Source organism: Terrapene carolina, unplaced genomic scaffold (assembly GCF_002925995.2).
Source record: "Terrapene carolina triunguis isolate 2854851 unplaced genomic scaffold, T_m_triunguis-2.0 Scaffold714, whole genome shotgun sequence".
In the NCBI taxonomy this organism is placed as follows: domain Eukaryota; kingdom Metazoa; phylum Chordata; order Testudines; family Emydidae; genus Terrapene; species Terrapene triunguis.
Window position 1 is genome coordinate 18,172,516 of NW_020665065.1, and position 19,055 is coordinate 18,191,570.

General features: G+C 51.6%; 1 protein-coding gene across 4 annotated transcripts in view; it reads right to left on the reverse strand.

The window, feature by feature from the left end:
* Nucleotides 1-19,055, reverse strand: part of EPHB2 (EPH receptor B2) — a 143,217-nt gene that overhangs the window by 28,462 nt on the left and 95,700 nt on the right. For all 4 annotated transcript variants that reach the window (XM_026659973.2, XM_026659971.2, XM_026659972.2 and 1 more), the window contains exon 5: nucleotides 9,103-9,227. In XM_026659973.2, coding sequence (XP_026515758.1) covers nucleotides 9,103-9,227 — 125 coding nt within the window. The remainder of the gene's footprint in view (nucleotides 1-9,102; nucleotides 9,228-19,055) is intronic.

Consider the following 19,055-nt stretch of genomic DNA (forward strand, 5'->3'; position numbering starts at 1 on the left):
GGGGGGGGGGGCAACAACTCAGTGACTGGGGAAGCCATGGGGCTAAGCGGTGCTTGAGTGCAGCAGCTCCTCGCTTCTGAGGCCAGCAGCGAACCTTGGCAAACGGTGCAAAGCGACAGCTCCCAGCACGCTGTTCAATACCCGGGGATCAGGAGAGCCTTGTTGGAGGGATTGGTTGAGTGAACGCAGGGCCGGTGCAAGGAAGTTTTGCGCCCTAGGCGAAACTTCCACCTTGCGCCCCCACCCCCCCAGCCCTGCGGCAGCTCCCCGCCCCCCCTCCGCCCCCCGGCCCCCCCCCTCCCCCCCCCGCGCCGCCCCCCCCCCCCCGGCCTGGGGAGCTGTGCGGCACCTCCCTACCCCAGCTCACCTCTGCTCCGCCTCCTCCCCTGAGCACGCCACCCCGGCTCTAATTCTCCTCCCAGGCTTGCGGCGCCAAACAGCTGATTGGCGCCGCAAGCCTGGGAGGCGGGAGAAGTGGAGAGGCGACCGCGCGCTCGGGGAGGAACGCTGTAAAAAAAACAATTGGGGGCACCGCTTTTTGGCGCCCCCAAATCTTGGCGCCCTAGGCAACTGCCTAGTTCGCCTTAATGGTAGCACTGGCCCTGAGTGAACGACAAGAGAAACAAACATCTAAATGCTGGTCCCTCTACTGGTGGGTGGGTGGGTGGAAGGGCAGCCTGAGCTCAGCGTCGCTGTGAAGGGGAGATCTGGGGGGCAAATATGGTGCTGCAAAGTCCATGCTTCTGCAGTCAGGCCATCTGCCCCCCCCCCCCCCCCACACACCTTTGGTTTCTCTTGCTTTTCCCCATTAGCCCCTAGAACTTATAAGCAACCCTACCAAAACAACCCAGTGGAATATAGCCTGCTTAGTGAGGAAGCAAACCCCCCAGTGCCGAAGAGTGTGAATACCAAGACATACACTGGCTAATGAGACAGACAAGATGCTGTGAAGAGCACAATGGCCATTAGTGCCTGCACAAGGCCCCAGCAGTCTCCTGCTGGAGTGGAGCCAGCTGAGGGGTTACACAGACGCCAACTGTATGGCTCTAGCCCTTAGGCAGGTTCCCATTTAAGCCCCTTCAGTTTTCCCATTCCCCTATAGGGGAGCAATAAAGTCTCTGCTTCTGCAGGTCTCCCGCTCCGGGGGTTTGCACCAGGGTCCCACTTGGTATAGAAATGGAAATTGCCTGTTGCATGGGGGACCCACCTGTAGCAAAAGCTGAATTTGGATGGAGATAATGACTCTTCTGCTGTGAATGAACCATGCTCTTCATTCCGTACAAATGTGAAGGGTCGCCCTTCTCTGCACTTATGTCCCCATCTCCATCCCTTCCACGGCCTACCCACTCCCTGTCTCCACCCCGTTCCCATCTTACCCACTCCCATCCCCTTCCCTCCACATCCGACCCACTCCCATCCCCATCCCCATCCCCATTCCCTCCATGTGGGATCTGGGAGGATGTTTCTTGTTGGGTCCTACAGGGATCTGTACTGGGTCTCGTGCTACTCAATATTTTCATTAATGACTTGAGTAACGGAGGGAGAGGATGCTTATAAAATCTGTGGATGGCACCATGCTGGGAGGGGTTGCAAGCACTTTGGAGGACAGGATTAGGATTCAAAACAGCCGTGGCAAATTGGAGAATTGATCTGAAATCAACAGGATGAAATTTTATAAAGACAAGTGCACAGTACTTCACTTAGGAAGGAAAAATCAAACGCGCAACTCCAAAACGGGGAGTAGCTGGCTAGGCAGTGGTGCTGCTGAAAAGGATCTGGGGATTATAATGGATCACAAACTGACTAGGAGTTAACAGTCTGATGCAGTTGCTAAAAAGGCGACTATCATGCTGGGGTGTATTAACAGGAGCGATGTATGTCAGATACAGGAGACAACTGTCCCACTCTAGTCAGCACTGGTGAGGCCTCAGCTGGAGTCCTGTGTCCAGCTCTGGGCACCACATTTTAAGGCAGATATGGACCAGGTGTAGAAAGCCTGGCCTAGGAGGGAAGATTCTGGGCTTGTCTAGTCCTGAGACAGGAAGATTAAGGGGGGGGGACCTGATAACAGTCTTCCAATATGTTAACGGCTGTTATAAAGAGGATGGGAATTAATTGTTCTCCTTGTCCACTAACGGTAGAACAGGAAGCAATTGGCTTAATCTGCACCAGGGGAGATTTAGATTAGCTATTAGGAAAAACTTTCTAACTACAAAGATCGTTAAACTCTGGAATAAGGCTACCGGGGAGGGTGTGGAATCTCCATCATAGGAGGTTTTTAGGAAGAGGTTGAAAAAAATCTGCTGTCAGGGAAGGTCCAGGTTTACTTGGTCCTGCCTCAGCAGAGGTGGCTGGACTAGATGAGCTCCCAAGGTCCCTTCCAGCCCTACATTTCTACATCCTACCCATCCCCACTCCCTCTGTAGCCTCCCCACCATCCCTATACATCCCCTCCCCATCCCTTTCCCCGCCATGGCCTATCCGTCCCTTGTCCCCATTCACTTTGTTTACCCACTCTGACCTCCCTACCACCCCTTTCAGGATGTCCAAAATGTGGATGCTGAAATGATCTTCCAGGTGGATCTGACCAAGGCTCTCCCCTGTTTGAGTCTCCTCATTGGCTCCCCCTTCTCCATTGCCTCAGGCCTTACAAGAATTGACACCTCTGCCTCTCTGGATCACTTATGGCTTCACCTCTCCCCGGTACAAACTGCCTGGCCTGCCAGCTCAACCCTTCCCTCTTTCCTTCTCCCACCAGACCTATCAAATCAAACAGAACTACCTGGAGATGCTTATCATGAACTCCCTCTTCACCATCTGCCCCCAGCCCCCCACCACTGCTTGTCACCCGCAGTCACTGTATCATAGGGCAGGGACCACATCCTTCTGTGTTGTCTGGGAAGTGCCCGGCACATTTGAGCCACTATAAGATTAATGAATAACAACAATATTAACAGACCTGTCCGTCCAAGTGCTCTTCCCATGGACCAATTCCTGACCCCCAAGCTCCCTCACCCAGCTCCCCAAATGCTGACCGACAGAGGCCTCCAGCAAGGTTAGCAACAAGCCCATGCCCAGAGCTTTCAGATCTGAGCTCTGAGCAGCAGACAGGGCTGGACACTCCTCAGAAGGAAAAATATATTCTCTAAGATACACTCGAGCTCAGCGGCCAGTTCTGGGCGGGCTGCAGGAATCGCGGGGCGAGGGTCTCTGCCCTGTAACATGCAGGAGGTCAGGCTTGGTGGGCACAATGGACCCTGGCGTTGAAATCAGTGAACAATCCCCTGGCACTTCCTGATGAGCAGGGAGTTAACCCGGCCAATAGCCTCTCTTTCCATAAAGCAGATTCAAATGTTCCAAGCAGCATACAGGATTCCTGTGAGCAGGGCTCCCCTCCGACCCCCTATGGGTGGGGCCAGTGTGGGGCAATCGCTCCCTTCCTACCCCGTGTGGGCGGGGCCAGTGGGGGGCAATCGCTCCCTTCCTACCCCCTGTGGGCGGGGCCAGTGGGGGGCAATCGCTCCCTTCCTACCCCTTGTGGGCGGGGCCAGTGGGGGGCAATCGCTCCCTTCCTACACCCTGTGGGCGGGGCCAGTGTGGGGCAATCGCTTCGTTCCTACCCCCTGTGGGCGGGGCCAGTGGGGGCAATCGCTCCCTTCCTACCCCCTGTGGGTGGGGCCAGTGTGGGGCAATTGCTCCATTCCTACCCCCTGTGGGCGGGGCCAGTGGGGGGCAATCGCTCCCTTCCTACCCCCCTGTGGGTGGGGCCAGTGTGGGGCAATTGCTCCGTTCCTACCCCCTGTGGGCGGGGCCAGTGTGGGGCAATTGCTCCGTTCCTACCCCCTGTGGGCAGGAGGCTGTACTGGGTCTCGTGCTACTCAATATTTTCATTAATGACTTGAGTAACGGAGGGAGAGGATGCTTATAAAATCTGTGGATGACACCATGCTGGGAGGGGTTGCAAACACTTTGGAGGACAGAATTAGAAATCAAAACAGCCGAGACAAATTGGAGAACTGATCTGAAATCAACAGGATGAAATTTTATAAAGACAAGTGCACAGTACTTCACTTAGGAAGGAAAAATCAAATGCGCAACTCCAAAACGGGGAGTAGCTGGCTAGGCAGTGGTGCTGCTGAAAAGGATCTGGGGATTATAATGGATCACAAACTGACTAGGAGTTAACAGTCTGATGCAGTTGCTAAAAAGGCGACTATCATGCTGGGGTGTATTAACAGGAGCGATGTATGTCAGATACAGGAGACAACTGTCCCACTCTAGTCAGCACTGGTGAGGCCTCAGCTGGAGTCCTGTGTCCAGCTCTGGGCACCACATTTTAAGGCAGATATGGACCAGGTGTAGAAAGCCTGGCCTAGGAGGGAAGATTCTGGGCATGTCTAGTCCTGAGAAAGGAAGATTAAGCGGGGACCTGGTAACAATCTTCCAATAAGGTACGGGCTGTTATAACCCGGGCGGGGCTCTCCTACGACATGTTTACTAATGGAGTATTGAGGACTGTAGCACTGAACCTTTCCACTCCCAGGAGGTGCACGGCCAGTGCGGTGGAGGTAACCTGGGGTAACTGGGCCTTTAGGGCATTGTGAGGGGTGTGCTAATCTCCACGAATATGCGCTTCTCCTTTGTTCCACTGTGGCACTGGGATTGGTTTGGGGGTTATAAATACATTGGAAAGGCAGGTCCCTTTGATCATCAAAACCTGCCAGCGAGGCCCAAATGAAAATGTTGCAATTGCCAGGTTAATCTGCCCCTTAAGGAAATGGAGCAGCCAACCAGCCTGCGCCTGCAAGGCGAGCTGCTTTACAAGAATATTGAATCAGGTGCTCTCAGCGCCTCATGCAAGACATCTGGGTGCTGGGCAGAAGCCACTCACAGCCTCAACAGGCACCTGGTCTGCAAGGAAAGAGCATCAAACCTCCCAGTCCAGAGGCAAAATCCTCCCTCTTGAACCTGCTTTACATTGGTCAGTCCAGGAGTGGTGCCTTCAGGCATTTCAGGGCACTGCGCTGCACAGAGGGTGGGATACTAACAATCTGGGGGCGGGATTGTCAGCCTGCAAGGAGGAGCTAGACCAGCTCACTTGGTAGGGGATGAAGAACATTCTTCCTAGGAGGAATCAGTCCAGCAGACAAGTAAGGAAGAATCGTCAGTTCCAAGCCCCAAGCAGGGCCAGCTAGGCCATTACTTAGGGCAGTGTCCTCTCTGTCTGATGCTGCAGGCTTTGAAACGTGGGCAGCACCGTGGAATCGCAGGCTGGATCTAGGGCCAACTCACCTCCACCCCCGGCACAATGGGGGCTGGAACCGGCCCAATGTCAGTGTCTTGTCCATCACGTTTTGCAACAAGCACTTGATGAGTTTACACGGTTTTCCCCAGCCCAGCCCCGCTCCAGAGCTGCCCAGGTAACATGGAATGACTTAGAAATGCCTCCCCGTTTCTTTCCTAGCCTTGGCTCGGGGGAGATGTGGTTCTCAAGAAGCCTCATGTGTCACAGGCTGGGGCAGGCCCCACTACCCCCTGAGTCTGGACTTCCCCAGCCCTGGGGATGTTGGGATTAGTACGTGAACATACAGCAGGGCTCCCTGCCCCTCCCAGTGCTCCCCTCCCTCAGCGAACAAACGGACTGCGCCTCCGCTCTCACAGCCCTGGGCCCAGCGCTCCCATCCCGCCCAGCCCCCTCCTGCTCAGTCTCGCTACAGCCTGGTCTTACCAATGCACGTGCACACGGTATGCCGACAGCGCAAAGCTGGGCTCGTTTTAATCTTGCCAGCAGTGAAGCCACAGCAACACTGGCTGCAATAGGGGCTGGACGAGCCCTCCTGGACCCCTGAGAATTACTTGTGCAGCTAGCCTGGGTTCACTGCTTTGCTACCTGTGCCAGCTGCAATCACATCCCCGGAGGGCAGCGCAGACACACCTACAGAGGTGTCGGTACAGGGCTGACAGCTGGCCACCAAACACCTTCCTGGGCCTGCCAAGCCCAACCGTTCTTCCATTATTCTTTGTCCTTTCCCTGTGTGACACTGACTGGAAATGCAAAATAACCTGCACCAAACGCCAGCACGGTTTGGAGAAAGGCTTTCTGGCCTCTGCTTCTCTTAACTCCCTAATGAGTCCAGAGTCTGTCTGTCCTAAGCTTTTCCATTGGAACCCCCCATTTTTCAGGTGCTCACAACCTTTGGAGCTGAAATTCTCCAGGGCTGGTTACTACCCAGGAGTGAATTTGTTTGGAAACTTTGAGCAAAGACAATTCTGGGTTTTCAAGTGGAGCAAGCGCACTTTTTCCATGATGAGAACAAAGTTGCCACTTTTAAACAGCTCTGGCGTCCAAGCTGCTTGGGGTCGGGAGCTGAAATCTAGCAAGGAGAGATCCCTTAGGGAGCAAAGGGGTTTTTCTGGGTCTGGCCTAGTTACAAGGGATGAAAATCATAGTTTGGGCCCACATGATGGTTTTAATGACAACTGGAGCTATTTGAAGCTCAGAATTTCTGCTCTGCGGGAAACACTGACATTCTGAAACTGGTTTCATTCCGAACTGGAACAAAACCAACAACATTTACAATTTTCTCTGAAACTAAATTTAGGGAAAAAAAACTTTTTTGGGTCAATTGAAAACATTGTGCTGTGATAAAATCCAAGCGTTTTATTCCAATTGTGACATTTTCATTTTGTGCTGCATTCGAATTTAAAATAAAATCAATTTCGAAATGAAAAGTCATTTCACAATGAAAAGCAGATACACTTGTTTCAGTTTTGGGGACGAAACAGAGCAAGGTGAACATAAGACCATAAGAACGGCCGTACTGGGTCAGATCAGTGGTCCATCTAGCCCAGTCTCCTGTCTTCCGACAGTGGCCAATGCCAGGTGCCCCAGAGGGAATGAACAGAACAGGGAATCATCAAGTGATCCCTCCCCTGTTGCTCATTCCCACCTTCTGGCGGGTGGAGAGCTGACAGTGGCCAGGACAAGGACCAACTTGTCCAAATGTCAAAACAAGCCCAAAATGTCACTGTAGCATGGGCACCAGCCCCTCCCTCTGCAAGGCAAAGGAGGGCTGGGGTTAGAATATTCCCTTCTGCCCACTGCTAACGCTGGCAGCAAATTCCAGCCCAGGCTCCTTGGCAGGGCCCCAGCGCCATTTGCATTGTAAGCTGTATGAACCACTACATCTTGGCATTAGTTGTGCCATTTGTCAGCAAGACCATTTGCCTCTGATGCAATAATCTCTAAGAGCAAGGAGGAGAGCAGTCTCCTCCAGCAGCCAGCCACAGCCCAGCGGACGGGGCGTAGGACACAGCTTTGGCTTTACAGACCATTTCCCTGTATTTACACCCCCACCGAGAGAGAGAGAGAACGAGCGAATAAACTCCCCGAGAGCTTCTCTTGCTGCTTAGAGTGTCTCTGGGCTGGGACCCCTCTCTGGATCTGTCTGGTTATCTCCCCATCCAACTCGCTATGTTCTCTGGGATCATTTCCAGGGGTCAAGTAAATGGCTCTGATTTATGCAATATAGGTCAGGACCTATTTTACAGCTTACAAAGCGGCTCTCCCCTCCCCCCTCTCCCTCTGGCTCTTGGTGCTGAGAAAATAGGTCACGGGCAGGGAGCAACGGGGATTAATCATTTCCTCAGGCAGCTGCTGGGAAAAATTTTCTGTTTCATTTAAATCATAAAGTGTTTTAATTAGGTGGGGATTTTTTGAGTTTATTTTTTAATGTGTAGTTTGCGGCAGAGATGTGCTCCTGGGAGGAGAAGGCTCCTGCCCCCCACTTCCCGCTCCCAGCGGGGTCCATCCTGCCAAAGCCTCAGCACCACTCACTGAGGCTGGGCCTTCTCCTGCGACCCTGCACAGACCCCCAGCACGGCAGGCCTTGGCAGCACAAAGCCAGCCCGTCAGACACCTCCCCACCATGCAAAGCAAGTTACAGTCCTGGCCCGTGAACTTCCTCCTGTTGTGCAGGGTGAGTTCTACTGAATAACACAGAATCCCTCTTCGCTTCTCTGGCTGGGCTGGTGGCACCTGGAATGGGGCGTGTTTTGGAGAGGGACGGATTCTCACTCAGAAGGGCCATTCCACCTGGATCTCTTCCAACCTCTCACATCAGCTCCCGTCCCATAGGGCATTGCACTGGGGTAGCTGCATCAGTGTAGACCCCCAGCACAGATGCACTGCACTCGTGTAAAGTGGAGCTTGCACCAGCACCACTTATCACAGTTCTATCCCCGGATAAGTCACACGGGGGAGTGCAAGACCAGTTTCCTACAGGAGCAACACATACACATTGGGGAGTGCCAGCCCTGCTTCCTACTGGTGCTACAGATATACATTGTGAAGTGCAAGCCCAGCTTCGTACTTGTACAACGCGTATACACGGGGAAGTGCAAGCCCAGCTTTTGCCAGTGCAACACATGCACACTGGAGGCTGCACTGGTTCAGCTGCACTGGTGCAAACAATGCTCATGCAGAGAAGCCCTTAAGACTGGCACTGGAAGCTAAATTCATCCCTGGTGTAAAACCATTGACTCCGTGGAGTTCCAGCAAGCAGGAATTTGGCCCCAAGATACTAGTGTATCAATTCGCGAGGTTCCAGCCAGCACAGTTCCTGCTCCAGGGAAAGGGACTAACAAGTCCCTGGGACCTCGGCTTTAGCAAACTGGAGGGAAGGGCCAGCCTGCAATGGCGCTGATAGCCACTAGCTCTTGATTATTGAAGGTTGGGACACTCCTCCCACGGCCTCAAGAACTCCTCCTCAGTGACTCCTCATTCCCTTTCAAACCCGCTATATCGCCCAACCAGAGTTAGCCGCATGGAGACTACAGCGTGTCCTGCCCTACACATTCATTCCCTGGGATCCGAAGGGTTAATACACACCGCCAGACTGACTCTGTCAGCCTCGGTGCCCGTCTGTTATTCTCTTCGATTGCATCTGACACCTGTTGGGCCGTCACATACCCCCGGGGCTCATGCCATCTCTGGCTGTGATGGTCAGTCCCCCAAAGCATCTCCCTCAAGGATGGCAAAGGTCTGAGCCGTCTCTCCCCATGCCCACATTAACAGTGGGCGGCCCCAGGCTCTGCTGATACCTTCTCAAAGTATTGCAGTTCATAATCCAGGATGACTCCGTTGGGCTGGTCAGGTTGAGACCACGATAAGGTAATGCTGTCCACCGTCCGGCTGACCTGGTGCATGATGGACACAGCAGAAGGGGCTGGAAGAGAGGGAGAAGAGAGAACTGTAAGTCAACCGCACAGAGCAGATGGCACTTGACGCTGGAGCGGGCAGGTCAGTAACATTACTTTGTCGTAGCCATCGCTTTCAGTTCCAGCACTGGCCACTGGTCTGTACAGCTCCCGGGGCCAGCCCCTTGCAATTCCTAGCGTCTGAGAGGAGAGCAAAATATTCCTATGAACACGGAAAGTTATTCAGGGCTTGAGATTTTTGCACTTTGTTACGAGTTTGAAATTGGGAGCAGTTCAGTGCAATATTTCAGGTGGGGATCTGGATTATTTTCAAGTGAAACAGGCCCTAATTCTCAGGCAAAATGAACTCTTGTTTGAGCAAAACCTGCCGTGTCTCCCAGCAAAGAAGCCATTGCATCAAGAACATGCAAAAATCCATTTTCCACCCCCAATATTCGTCATGCCTGGGGCCCAGGGACACACTGGAAGTGCATGTCTCCCTATCTCATAGAACTGGAAGGGACCCTGAAAGGTCATCAAGTCCAGCCCCCTGCCTTCACAAGCAGGACCAAGTACCGATTTTTGCCCCAGATCCCTAAGTGACCCCCCTCAAGAATTGAACTCACAACCTTGGATTTAGCAGGCCAATGCTCAAACCACTGAGCTATCCCTCCCCTCTGCTGTCAATGTGCTGGGTCTGCAGGCAGCAGATGCGAGTGCGAGAGGTTCATCCATCAGCCTGAGCATAAAGCGCAAACTGACCAGATACATGTGTAACAGTGATTCTTGCGCCCCATCACAGTCCTCCTGGAAATGACACACATGCAGACCCACTAGTTCTCCTGCACCCGACAGATGCCTCCAGCTCCGGTCAGACTGGCCCACCAGCTGGTCACAGTGAGATTGCCCTTGATGGCCAACACGGCTCGACATGTAGCCTGCTAGGAATGATGTAGCTACAGATTCTTACCCCATTTCCACGGTCACGTGAGATTCTCTGGCACCCGGGGCTGGGCTCACAAGCAAAGCAGAGGCAGACTAATGCATTCCTCTTCACGCATAGCACGGTGCTGCTACCCCTCCCAATAAGCACCCCGGACACGTGGCTGGATTCTGCTCTCACACAAATGTAAATTAGGCATAATCCCAGTGCGCACAACTGATGAAAAACCAGTCTCAGGCAGAGCTACGTCAGGGCCGGGGAGAGAGAGAGACCCAGTGAGAATGGCTAAGAGAATGAGCTCCCCACAGCTGCAGCACCAGGCTTTGAATCCTCAGAAAAGGTAATGAGGTAACACCCCCTGTACCTCAAAATAGCGCCCTGTACCCCCCATATTCATCATTCCTAGATGGTTGTGATATTTCATACAAAGCAGGCCAGTAAGATATCATATGAAAGGTCATGATCTGCTGAAACCCGTATAGCATCAGTCAGGGCCGGCTCTGGCTTTTTTGCCGCCCCAGGCAAAAAAGCCTCCGGCCGCCCCCCCCCCCCCCCGGGGGGGGGGGGGGGGGGGGCGGCCGGGGCCCCGGGGGCGGGGCGCCGGGGGGGGGGGCGGCCGGAGCGCCGGGGGGAGGGCGGCGAGCCCGGCCGTGGCCCCGCTCTCCCCGGGGGCCGGAGCGCCGCCCCCCTCCAGGTGCCGCCCCAAGCACAAGCTTGGTGGGCTGGTGCCTGGAGCCGGCCCTGGCATCAGTGTGTATGCAGTTATGAGATTTTGCTGTATGGTTGTTACTGACATACGCTGTAAGGTTGAGATTCTCCCAGGAGGGTGTTAATCCACCATTAATCAGCAAGGGAGGTGTAATCAAGGGGTTTGCAATTCAATGACAATTGCACAAGCACCACACAATGGGGACTTCTCAGTTCTGTGACTCAGTTGCACAAGACCACACCGGGGGAATTGCTCAACGCTGTGACGCAGCAAAGTCCACCAGGGCATGTTTGGGTAAGCGTTTTCTAGGCACATGGACTAAGATTATAAAATAGGGGACAAGGACATCATGCTTTTACCTTTCTCCTCCCCCACCTAGGCTGGAAGCAATAAGAACATTGGAAAGACAAAAGACTTCGACCGAGGAGACTGGTCCAGGCTTAAGGGAGAAGCCTGTGTATTAAGAACTGTAACATCCAGGGGGGTGAGCAAACTGCTCGATCCAAATACTGTCTAGTCCAATAAGGTTTAAGCTTTAGATTTTGCAGTTACCTTTTATTTTCTTTGGTAACTAGCTCTGACCCTTTATGCCTCCCACTTATAATCACTCAAATCGCTTTTTCTGTAGTTAATAAACCTGTTTTATATTTTACCGAAAGCAGTGTGTTTTGGTTGAAGTGCTTGGGAAATCTCAGCTCAGTTACAAAGGCTGGTGCGTGTCCTCTCCACATTGAGGGAGGGGCGGACGGGTAATAACCATACACTGGTCTGGGGTGCATGGCTGGGGAGCTGGGGGAAACTGGCTGGTGCCTTTCCCTGTGTGATTTGTGAGTGGCTCAGGGAGCATTCATGCAATCTAGCTGGGTGTGGGGCTCCACATGCTGTTGTGCTGAGTGATCACAGCACCTGGAGGGGTTTGTTGGCTGTCACTAGCAAAGCACTGTGAGAGACAGCCCAGGCTGGAGCGCTAAGGGGGCACAGCGGTACCCCAGTTCAAGGTTGTACCCCGAGGATCCCATCACACCCCCGTCACTATCTCTCCAAGTCTGTTTCCACATGAAAGACAGACTCACATTCAAAGGGGCTTTTACTAGGCACAGCCTTTTAACGTAATGTAATGTAATGTAAAGCCTTTAATATAAAAGCAACTCACTAAACAATCCTGAGAAAGGGCGTTCGAGAGCAGCAAGGTGTTCCCCAACATACAAGGTGCAGAGCACCTCACTCGTCCCCTGTGCGGGTTCTCACCGCACCTCCACAAAGACTTCCCGACAGCCTGCTGCCCCCAGGTCTCCAGTAACAGGCGGTGCTAAGACTTTGTTACTTTGACCAGCTTGGCTACAGAACATAACAAAGTAGAATCATAAATAATTAAAATGAGGCTGCAATTGTCAAAATAAATGAACAAAGTACACTTTCATGATGCATTATCCTGGCTTTTCAGTTGATTTTCTTCATTTACTATTTTGCAACGTTCATGATGGGTTAGTCTCCAGCACAGACTGGTGCTTAGGGGCCAGGCATGGGAGTCAGGAGACCAAAGTTGCTGTGTCACATCCCTGCCCTGTGCCTCAGTTTCCCCATCTGTGAAACAGGGATAATGACACAGGCCAGCATTGGCAAAGCTCTGAGATCTATGGCTGTCTCAGAGATCTCCCCCTGCTGGTGTCACTGCCAGCCAATGCTCCCTCAGAAACACGGTGAGGGTAGGGAATGGAGACTGCCCATGGGATGGCAAGTTCCCATCCACTATCCAAACCACAGCTGCTAAAGTCACCGACTCTCCCTTTGCTCCAACCCTGGCGCCCTTCACTGGATTCCTGGCTCGTCTCATGGCAAACCAGAGCTCCTCACCCTTATTATTTCAGGTCATGTGCCTGGTTCTCTGCACTCCTCCCAGTCCTCTCTCCTCATGGCTCCCTTACTCCCCTCTAGGCTTCTTACCATCACTCACTGCTGCCCCATCCACGTGGTGCAGTCTCCCTATCTGTCAGCCCCAGTCCTGCAGGGCCCGTGCCCCACACGAAGTCCCACTGACTGCAATCCTCTTGCAGGACCAGGGCTGACCGTTGCAAAGTGCAGGCTAGAGATGTGATTTCATTCGAATGAAGTGATGACGTTTCTAACCCCGGCTGTTATTCCATTGTTACTACGGCTGATTATTTTCACCACCATCATGTATTTTAGGAAAACCGACAATCTCAGTGACAAGCGTGAGATTCACGTTGGGTTTCCCTTGCTGCAGAAAAAGGCCGGAGAGACGTGGGTGTGCCCAAGCCACGGATTGCTGAGGCAGGGCCCAGGGAAGAGGATGTGGCATGCGCTGGAGCCAGCTGGTCTCTGCCAGGCTGAGAGCAGTGGGAGCAGATGGGAGCTTAGGAGAATGGGCACAAGCCCCCCCACCCAGAAAACAAGAACAATCCCCTGGTTGTGCTTCCTTCTTGGTGGGGAGAAGTGGATGACTCCTTTCCCAAGACTTCTCTCCCCGCCTGAGAGACCTCACAGAGGGGATCACCATACCTAGGAGAGCAAGGCAGACAGAGCAGATCCTGTTCCCATGCCGGGCCCTGAACCACCAATGCATGCTGCCTCTTGTGTGTTTAGGCCCTTTGCAAACTAAGCCATCATGAATGACTGAATCTTGCAGCTCAGTAAGTGAAGAAACACCATGTACAATATCTCTGGCCCATGCCAGTCTCTGCTGTATGAAAGTGGAACGTGCCGTGTGCCTGCTGGTGGCGTGTTCTGCACCACGTGCAATAATCCAGGGGACTGTAAAAGAACCATGCCCCGTGAGCGTCATCTCGCAGCCTGAGATGTGGAGAGCGTTTGATTTTCATGCAACCTGCTCTGCAGAGGAAGCGGTGACGGGGAGATGGTTTGGCCCAGAATAAACGCAGCTAGAAAAGCAACGGGAGCATTTACATCTGCTAATGGGCCCCGCTGTACTGTGTCTAATGGAACCCTGCATTCCTACAGTACCAGGGGCAGGCCTAGCAGATGCTCAGCGCTGGTCTCACTCTGCTCCCAGTGAAGTCACTGGAAGCTTACAGAGTTACGCCAAGGCCGAGCACTTTTGATAACCCCACCCAGAAGGCGCTGGGGTCATACAAGCGACTTCGTGGCTAGTAAGTATCTCCCCTGGTTTTGGACCACCATGTTGATGTGGTAAGTAAAGAAATCAGCGGAAGCCACCTCTTGAGTAAGTCGTTCCGTGATTTACAAACCCAAGCCTAAGAGAGCCATGTTCTCAGTGAACCTGCCGCATTCTAGCGCAGGACAGAGGGCCAGGGTCTCAAAGCTGATCTGGAGGCGACACATTTCAGAACCATTTCCAAATGACAATGCAAATGCTACGAAAGTCTAACAATGCTTCAGCAAAGGTGCTGGGGCTTGTGACAGCCAGTGCTGTGGATGGGGGAAATCCCTTTATGCACAAGACCAAAGCACCACTTATGCACCACTCACACTGTTTTGCACTTTAGTAACACATGGTCCTTTTTGTGCTACCTTCTGCACAGGTGGGGTTTCATCCTATGCAGGCAAGTGTGGGGGAAAACACCTGCAACACGTTCTCCTCGATGGAGCTCATGAAGCAGCTCAACTCACGGGAAAGGCACTTGAGGGTAACATCAGTGACCTTGCTGTAGCTGTGAAACAATCATTCCCATCCACTCCTGGAAGGAGAGCCGGGCACAGGCTTGTCCTGCAGGCAGGAGGGGAACCCCCAACGTTGCCCCCTTGACAGGAACCGCAAGGGGGGACCCTTGTTCTTGGAGAGAACAGAGCTGCATGGAACAATGCTGCAAACATTTGTCTCCACACAAACACCCACTGATGAGGCAGCAGCACATGGACTGATGTGGCCTCCGGCTCTGTTCACAGGCATGACCCCCATCGCCTGGGAATCAGGAGATCACATCTTTCTGCTAGAAGGAGGGGTTCTGATTTCCAAAGCGGCTCAGAGGATCCTAGACACATCTTTGCCATTCAGCTGAGTGGCTCTTCAGAGTCTAGCCACAGGAAAAGCTTCTAACCACAGAACTCTACAAAACACCAGGGCATCTTGTGCACAGATGCTGTGTGACTCCACGAAGCAGGACGGTAATTTTATCAGCCAGCTGCAATGTATGGTGAAGCCATGTGAGTTTTTAACCCTTCAGAGCCTCCTACACTGTGGGGGTCCAGAGAAACCCTCAGCTCCTGACCTGATGTCAGCTCTCAGCTCTGCCACAGATTTCCTACATGACCATGGGCAAGTCACAGATAATCACTCTGGGCCTCAGTTTCCCATCTGCAAAATGGAGATAATATCCCTGCCCGTCTCCATCTCTCTGTTTATTGGCTAGTTAGATGGGACGCTCCCTGGGACACAGACTGTTGCTTCTGGATACAGGGCCCAAGCCTAACACAATGGGCCCCAGCCTGGGCAGGGCCTCCTTGCCATTCCTGCAATGAAAATAAGACACAGCCAGATAAAATACTGAGACTGTCTCGCATGAGCTTCTCATAAACAAACTGGGGAAATACAACCTAGATGGAGCTACTCTACAGCGGAAAACCGTTCCCAGAGAGTAGTTATCAGTGGTTCACGGTTAAGCTGGAAGGGCATAACGAGTGGGATCTTCCAGGCATCAGTTCTGGTTCTGGTTCTGTTCAATATCTCTTCATCAGTGATTTAGCTAATGGCACAGAGAGTACACTTGTAAAATCTGTGGATGATACCAAGCTGGGAGGGGTTGCAAGTGCTTTGGAGGATAGGATTAAAATTCAAAATGATCTGGACAAACTGGAGAAATGGTCTGAAATAAATAGGATGAAATTCAATAAGGACAAATGCAAAGTACTCCACTTAGGAAGGAACAATCATTGCATACATACACAATGGGAAATGACTGCGTAGAAAGGAGTACTGCAGAAAGGGATCTGGGGGTCAGAGTGGCTCACAAGCTAAATATGAGTCAACAGTGTAACACTGGTGCAAGAAAAGCAAACATCATTCTGGGATGTATTAGCAGGAGTGTTGTAAGCAAGACAAGAGAAGTGATTCTTCCACTCTACTCCACGCTGATTAGGCCTCAACTGGAGTACTGTGTCCAGTTCTGGGCACCACATTTCAGGAAAGATGTGGACAAACTGGAGAAAGTCCAGAGAAGAACAACAAAAATGATGAAAGGTCTAGAAAAATAACCTATGAGGGAAGATTGTAAAAATTGGGTTTGTTTAGTCTGGAGAAGAGAAGACAGAGAGGACATGAGAACAGTTTTCAAGTACATGAAAGGTGTTACAAGGAGGGAAAATAATTGTTCTCTTTAACCTCTGAGGCTAGAGCAAGAAGCAATGGGCTTAAATTGCAGCAACGGCGGTTTAGGTTTGTACATTAGGAAAAACTTCCTAATTGTCAGGGTAGTTAAACACTGGAATAAATTGTCTAGGGAAATTGTGGAATCTCTGTCATTGGAGATTTTTAAGACCAGGTTGGACAGATACCTGTTAGGGATGGTCTAGATAATATTTAGTCCTGCCATGAGTTCAGGGGACTGGACTAGATGACCTCTCAAGGTCCCTTCCAGTCCTAGATGTAACCTGAGTTCAGCTGCAAGAACGCAGAGAACATCCTCACTCGGTCTGGGCAGGCTAGTGCTGAACATCGTCCGGCTCTGGGGGATATGGCAGGTAGTGGGCTTTGTGCGTTAGTCCACACTGGACTCGGGTGGGCACTGAGTGACAAACACAGGTCCAGAGAACCAGAGGATTTACACAATGAACTCAGCAGAGAAAAAGTTTCTGGTAGTAGAAGGTCCAGAATATTTAAGTTGAATTTACTGAAGTTCGTTACTTGTGAACACATTTTACACAGGTTCTCTCCCTTGGGTCTTGGAATGTTTCAGAGTAAAACTCCAACAAACTAAAAAGTGAGCGGACATTCGTTGTTCTTTCATTCTGCTCTGCACTGGGATATTTCTGCCACCTTCCAAAGCATTGTCTAGCTGATGCCGGCTGTTCAGATATGTTTGTAAAACGGAATGTGGCCCTGTGGGATGTGCCATTTTGCTGCAGGAAAAATGACACTTTTTTTCCCATGACAAAATAAACAGCACCGTAATTATTCTTTCCAAGGTGCACACTCTGCTCCGGAGCTAAACATTCCTTCTTTATTTCCTTAATGGATGGTTACATATCGAATATTTATATATTTTATATATAATCGAATATTTGGCTTAACTGAGGCATGTGCAAAGCAGTATTGTTATGATGTCTCCATGCCAGCTATAGCATGTTTTTGGCTTCCCTCCCTAATTGTACAATATATTGTTGTATATTTTCAGTTTGCCTATTGAAGATAATAAAAAAAATTAAGCTAAAAAAAAGGAGAAAGTGTGTCATGCCTTTTAAATGAGGCAGGTCAATGCAAAATGCAACAACATCCTAAAAGAAACACCAAATCCCAGTACAGAGGGGAAAGAGAGAGTACTTAGGTTTCATAAGAAGGCCAGAAAGGACCATTATAACCCTGTAGTCCGACCTCCTGAACGACACAGGTCAGTGACTCCTGCATCTAACCCAAACACTTGTGGCCGAGCTAGTGAGGGAGAATCCACTCGCTCCTTGGGAAGTTATTCCAGTGGTTAAGTATTATCTTCCCTGTTAAAATGTATGCCTATTATTTCCAGTGTTAACTGTACTGACTTCCGCTTCCAGCCACTGGATCTCGTTCTGCGTTTGTCTGCTAGATGAGAGAGGAGTCTAGACTAAGAAATCTTTCCCGAAGATTAAACTGCCTCTTCACCTGTTCTCCAGTTAGCTACTAGATTGAGCTCCATGAGTCTCCCACTATAAGGCAGATTTCCAGAATCTGAATCATTCCCGTAGCTCTTTTCTGAGCCCTTTCCAATGATTCAGCTTTTGATTTAAAGTGTGGGCACTGGGCCGGGACACAGCACCCAGGAATGATCTCTCCAGTGCTGTCTCCAGAGGTAATACCGCCTCCCTTCTACTTCAGATTCCCCTGGCTTGTTTATCCAAGGATCAGCCCTTTTAGGAACACTATCGCTCTGGGAACGCATGTTCAAATTGTGCGAACCCACTAAAAAGCTGCAGATGTCAGGGACAGCACAGTTTGCGCTGCATGGTCTTTATCACTAGTGATGATGCATGAGCTTGGCCCACAGACCCCTGGCTGAGTCTGGAAAAGCATCTCTTGACTTGTAAGCTGAGCCCATTTGATCTGGAAATTATTAAGAGCCTATAAACGAAGAGCCCCCCAGAGCCACTTTTAGTCTCCATTTGGAAGAGAACTGCACTTGATTAATCGTGTTACTGTAGCACCTCGGAGCCCTAGTCACTGACCAGAACCCTGTGCAAACACCGAATACAAAGACGGTCCCTGCCTCCCCTCCACCTGCTTTCTGTCAGATTCCCACCGTCCGCTTCTCTAGGACCAAACCCAGCTCCTGGCCCCAGCCTCAGCCGCCTGCCTGAAGTTCTGCAATATCCACCAGATGCACCACACTGTGATGTGATCTGGGGCCGAGAGATTTCGGCTGTACTGGAAATGAGGGTAATTGGGGAAGCTGCTGTGTGATGCTTAAGGCAATTCATTATGATAAAACTGACAAAAATCAGCAGGGAATCATCAGACTATGAAGAATTGCATCAGGCAAAGCAGACAAAAGAGGCCCATTGGCAGGCTCTGGGCCTCCCATAAAATCGCAGGATATGCTGATTTGCTTGGCTGGGACAGGAGGGGAGGTCATCTGGGGCTGCCCTGCCCATAGGTGATCCCCGCCCCAACGTGTCCCCTGACTCTACTGGCAGCAGGACAGGGTTTTTCTAGCAGCAGCAGGCCAGAGTCCTCAAACTAAGTGCGGGTGCGTGCCCTGCCGCCTGCCTCTAATCACGGAGAGAGCAGGAATTCCCGTGGGAGCTGTCTCTCCCCCCGGGGACTGCTGCCTACTTAGCCCCCCGAAAACAGACCCAGAGGCCACCCGCCTGCAGGGAAACATGCTCTCCCACCGGTGGTCTGCGTCTACCTTCCATGTAAACTGCAATCAGTGCTAAGGGCTTTTTGCACAGAGCCGGACAAAGGTGAGCAGACACATTACCACTGGCGAATGAGACTGCGAATGAGACTATCATGTCTGTGACTACGTATCTGAATACAGAGCCTGTCACCCTGTGACGTGACCCATTCTCCACTGGCTT